At 32.1% G+C, this 5,661-nt stretch overlaps 1 protein-coding gene across 1 annotated transcript; it reads right to left on the bottom strand.

Moving 5' to 3' along the window:
- Positions 1-1,817: 1,817 nt before the first annotated feature.
- On the bottom strand, positions 1,818-5,114 carry LOC146956552 (uncharacterized). Its single transcript, XM_085749460.1, has 3 exons — positions 4,992-5,114; positions 2,388-3,182; positions 1,818-2,258 (listed from the first exon to the last, which is right to left on the bottom strand). The coding sequence occupies exons 1-3, from the start codon at positions 5,112-5,114 to the stop codon at positions 1,818-1,820; spliced, it is 1,359 nt and encodes a 452-aa protein (XP_085605586.1).
- Between the last annotated feature and the right edge of the window lie 547 nt (positions 5,115-5,661).

The raw sequence follows: 5,661 nt of genomic DNA, 5'->3' as shown, positions 1-5,661 counted from the left end.
TTACCTTACTTCAAATCAAGAGTACATGTGGCATCTTCACATTCCTCTTATCATTTAATGCTTTTTTACTTTTTTTAACTTATTTCAAAGGGAATATTCTATAATTTTTTAATACATACATATTCAAATTTCAATCTTCATTCAAAATAAATGAAAATGTTATACACCTTTTATTATCTTTTATGGAAAAATCGATGGCAATAATCTCTATTATAAACATTTACCTTACTTCAAATCAAGAGTACATGTGGCATATTCACATTCCTCTTATCATTTAATGCTTTTTTACTTTTTTTAACTTATTTCAAAGGGAATATTCTATAATTTTTTAATACACAAATATTCAAATTTCAATCTTCATTCAAAATAAATGAAAATGTTATACACCTTTTATTATCTTTTATGGAAAAATCGATGGCAATAATGTCCAAATAATTTTATTTTAACCAAATTAAGCACCAAATAATTGAAATAATATCTAAAATCTCACTTTAATTTCACGTTATATATATATATATATGATTTTTTTTTACCAAATGTGTATATATGGAACTTTTGTTAAAGATGAAAATAACATTTATAATCAATTATTATTGCTTCTTTTTACGGTATTGTCGATTAAGTAGATGAAGCAAAATATATTGATCATTGATTATTTACTCAATCAATCAAATCAAATCGTATATCCTTTGTTTTAATTTTAAACTAATCAGAGTTAAACAAATAATCAAAGTCCTTTATAGGTAGAATTGTACATTACCCAAATGAGCCAATCAAATTATAGTATAATGTCACCTTTTAATATGTAAAGCAATTAGAGTGTAACATGTGTCACCTTTTAGGTTGTTAGCCAATCAAATGTTTTAGGAGTAGCCAGTTTTGCATCATACTTTTTATTTGTTCATGATGTCATTTGCTTTTATTATGTTGCTACATAAAGATATGTTTCTTTCATCATTTTCACTTGCACATTTCTTCCAAATAGTGTTGTCAAACTCCAAAAAATTGTCATGACACCAATATCTAATAACATCTCAGAGATCAACTCGGTCAAAGAATCATGGAGCGAGTTGTTCGAATCATGCCCATTCTTTCTAGATATGATTCTCATGGATGAATCTATGTTTGTATTTTTATTTGTTTGTATTTTCAATTTTCAATGTAATATAATTCATGCTAATATGCAAAGAAGTTGATATACAATTTTTTTTTTTTTTTTGATAAGCAAGGAGAATGGACAGGCATCAGGAGACATCGTCGACATCCCAACTAGGTTGGCACCCCGAGACGCCTCCATCCTCTGCCGCCAGCCTCAAAGAAATTTTATTAAAAAAAGAGAATATTTACAGAAGGAGGGGGGACTAGGCCAAAATCCTCCGAAAGAAACAACAAAAAAAGCAGAAACAGTAAATACAGACAAACTACAGACTAAGGGAATCTGTAATTAGGCAAGCCGCATCTGTCCCGAAAGAAATCTAATGCTAGAGCATGTGGGAGAGAGTTTTGCCAAACCGTGCCAACCACAGAGTGACCTAAATTCGCTAAAAAAAAAGCTATACCTTGATCCGAAATAAAAATAACAGTTGCAAGAAGATCATTCCCCCAGAGAGCCCAAAGGTTAGGCAGTAAGGAACCTCTATTATTTATGCAATATTTAGAAACGCTTATAGATGGACAATACCAAGCAGGAACTTGATGAAAATGAATCATAGGCTCAACAATAAATATCAGACTTGGTTTGTGAGACAAATAAAAATATTTTAAAGTAAGACGGGCATCAGAATTACCAATACCTCGAACAGTCCAATATAGAATATTCATTGATCAGTCTTGGAATTCTCACCCCGTGCCCGGGATTTTGTCGACTTGGGTAAAATCTGTTGAACTTTGATTTTCTGTTTCTTATTCTTTGTTAGCACCGGCTGAAAACCTTCCGCTGCCGCTCTAGCATCATACTCACGTACTCTTGCCCACAAATCCAAACCATGCTGAATATTCTTGCTAGGGTGAACATGCTGTTGTTGTAAAACCACCTCCTCATGTTGGGCCAATCCACCCCCATCATGTGACTCAATAACCGCAGGAGATGTCAGCAATTGCGTTCCAACCATCACATCAACATGTGCATCAGGGGATGGACGTGACGAACTCTCACGAGCACCCTTGGGACTCTTCTCCAGCTCCCGTGGGCTCACATGATCATGGTCCACTCCATCCTGTAGAGGCTCAGAGACATCATCCACCGCGGGAATCTCCAACTACTCCGTCAATGTCTGAATCCTCAGACTCTCTCCCCTAGGCTGAATGTCCTCACGCCCAAGTGGGGCTGAGTGCGGATCACGCCCAGGAAAGCCAATGGGACTCTCCTCCAGCTCCCTTTGGCTCACGTGAGTGTTACCCACACTATCCAGAAGTGATTTGGAAACAACCGTCACCACAGGGTTCTCCAACACCTCCCGTGATGTCTGAGGTGACCTCCTCCCTTCTGCATTTTGCACGTCAGCATGCGCATCAGTGGAAACAACCTCCAACACAGGTCTATTTGAAGTTAACTCATCAGTACGCTCAATACGATCAAAGACATTATGTAACGGGATACTGAACGAGTTTGACATGAAATCTGAAATCGGCACTGCAGGTAAAGAAACCGGAATTGATTGAGTATGATTGGTAGCCGGGATAGCCTGTGTTGTCTGCGGCACTGGGACAGAAGTCCTGGCAATAGTGGTAACTGTAGAATTGACAGTAGTCGGAATCCAAGTACCAATCCCTCCAGCGGCCGAAGTAGAAGCACCTCCAGCCTTGGTAGTAGGTACTTCCTTGACCGGTTGTTTCCCTCGGTCGACTTTCTCTTTGGCATCTTGAGGGTGTACCCAACGGCAGGTAGTGATGTTATGTCCAATCGAATAACAATGGTGACAAAATAAAGGCCGCCTTTCGTATTGAATCTCCACCTTAAATGCATAGCCCTCTCGTTCGACGAGAACCTCATCATATGCCTTCTTCGATAAATCAATGTCGACTAAAATACGAGCATAGTGGCCAAAAGTACGGTTTCTAGTGGGACCATCTATGTCAATTGGTGTCCCAACTGCACTAGCAATTTCCTTCAGAGTTCTCTCCCTCCAATATTCCTGAGGTAACTCCACTAACCGAATCCAAAGTGAAACATGAGTTTGTTTCTGTGTCAATTGATATACAAATTTGAGCAACAATTAAAAAAGAGAAAGGTGTATTCTGTGAGTAACTTTGGTGGTTATGTAAATCTTAATTAGATTGTATCGAACAAAAAATAATGAATACAAACTCAATTGTATAAGTTTTCCAAGACTTTTTTTATTTTCATTTCTATTTCAATCTGGATCAATTGTAATTATATTGTGATTGGCAAATTCTGTATTTTGCAATCTTTTCTTTGGCGTTTGTTTATTTTAATAATTTTAATTAATGATATGTATAACGTATGTCGAACAAATTTATAGGATAAGTATCAATTTTTTTATTTAAGAAAAGTAACTTATTTTAATTTATAATGTAATTTATATTCTTAATATGAATTTAAACATATTGAACGGATTTTACTAAGAGAACTATACGGTTCAATGTTTGGCTGATAATTTATCTCTCCTTAATTATATGTCCTATTTGAATAATTTGTGTGTCCCTAAATATAAGCTCATTTGCAATTTACTTGGTGCATTTTTTTTTTATCAAATTTACTTTTATCTTTTTTTAGAGAACTATATTTTTATCTTGAAATGTGGAAAATTAAAGTTAAACATTAAAATACAATAGCTATTTTCCTGAAAAATAATATAAAGGGTATTTTAGAAAAGTTTATATAAAAAGGACACAATAAATTTACAACCCATTTTTTTTATTTTAGAAAAGTTTATATAAAAAGGACACAATAAATTTACAATCCATTCTTTTTTATATATGTGAACAAAAAATTGAGTTGCTTATAAAAATGGATTGAGGAAGTATATAAGTGTCTCTGTTAATGCTCTTTTATACTAGAGGTTTTTTTTTATTATGGAAATGGTATACATCTTAATTTTTTAATACACACATATTCAAATTTCAATCTCAATTCAAAAAAATCAAAATGGTATACAATTTTAATTATCTTTTATAGAAAAGTTGATAACATTAAGCCCAAATAATTTTATTTCGACAAAATCAAGCACCAAATAATTGAAATAATACCTAGAATCTCACTTTAGTTTCACGTTATATATATGGAACTTTTCTTTTTAGCAAATGTATTATGTATATAAGGAACTTTTGTTAAAAATAAAAATGACATTTATAATCAATTATTGTTGTTTCTTTTTACGGTATTGTTGATTAAGTAGATGGAGCAAAATATCTTGATCCTTGATTATTTACTCAACCAATCAAATTAAATTGTATATCGATCCTTTGTTTTAATTTTTAACTGATTAGAGTTAAACAAATCGTCATAGGTCTTTATTGGCAGGGGTGGCCTTGAGGGTGGTGGAAGGGGCATAAGTCCATGGCAACAATTTTCTAGGGGGCATCAAAATTATTAATTTTACGTAGTAGTTAGTACTATATAAATATATTTCTTTTTAAATCGCTGATTGATTCGATTGAAAATATATTTTTAAAGAACTTTGATTATTAATGAATCTTTTGCAATAAAAAATACAAAAAGAAAGACATTCAAATAATTAAAAAGGCACAATTTTATTAATTCGCCAAGGCAATAAAAATCTTAGGACCGACCGACCCTGTTTATTGGTAGAATTATACATAACACAAGTGAACCAATCAAATTATAATATAATTGTCACATTTTAATATGTAAATCAATTAGAGTGTAACATGTGTCACCGTTTAGGTTGTAAGTCAATCAAACGTTTAAGGATTAACCAATTTTGCATCATATTTTTTATTTGTTCATGATGTAATTTGCTTTTATTTATTTTTCTATATATAGTATATGTTTCTTTCATCATTTTCACCTGCACATTTCTTCCAAACAGTATTGTCAAACTCCAAAAAATTGTCATGACACCAAGATCTGATAAAATCGATGAGATCAACTTGGTCAAAGAATCATGGGGCGAGTTGTTCGAATTATTCATGTTTGGTTCGTTTATAATGTCAACCGTGTCACACACCCACTCTATCTATATATGCTTCTCATGGATCCATCTATTTGTATATAATGAATGTAATTTTTTTCCCGACATTTTAAATTAATCTAATTTTGTATTTTTATTTGTTTGTATTTTCAAGGTAATATAATTCATGCAACTATACGAATAAGTTGATATAATTTTTTTGATCAATAAATAAAAAAGAGAAAGGTGTATTATACGAGTAAATTTGATGGTGATGTAAATCTTAGATTTTATCGAACAAAAAATAACGATACAAACTCAATTGTATAAGTTTTCCAATACTTTTTTTATTTTCATTTTAATTTCAATCTGAATCAATTATAATTATATTGTGATTTACAAATTATGTATTTTGCAATCTCCTCTTTGTCGTTTGCTCATTTTAATAATTTTATTGACATGTATAACATATGTCGATATGATTTAAATGTTAAGCAACTTATTTTAATTTATAACATATTCGACGGATTTTATTGAAGAGAATTATATGGTTCAATGTTTAGCCGAT

The sequence above is a fragment of the Medicago sativa genome, chromosome 1 (genome assembly GCF_051527215.1).
Source record: "Medicago sativa cultivar Bolivia chromosome 1, Bolivia_mono, whole genome shotgun sequence".
NCBI lineage: Eukaryota > Viridiplantae > Streptophyta > Magnoliopsida > Fabales > Fabaceae > Medicago > Medicago sativa.
Note: the sequence above shows the minus strand (reverse complement) of the source record. Positions and strands in the feature narration are given on the sequence as shown.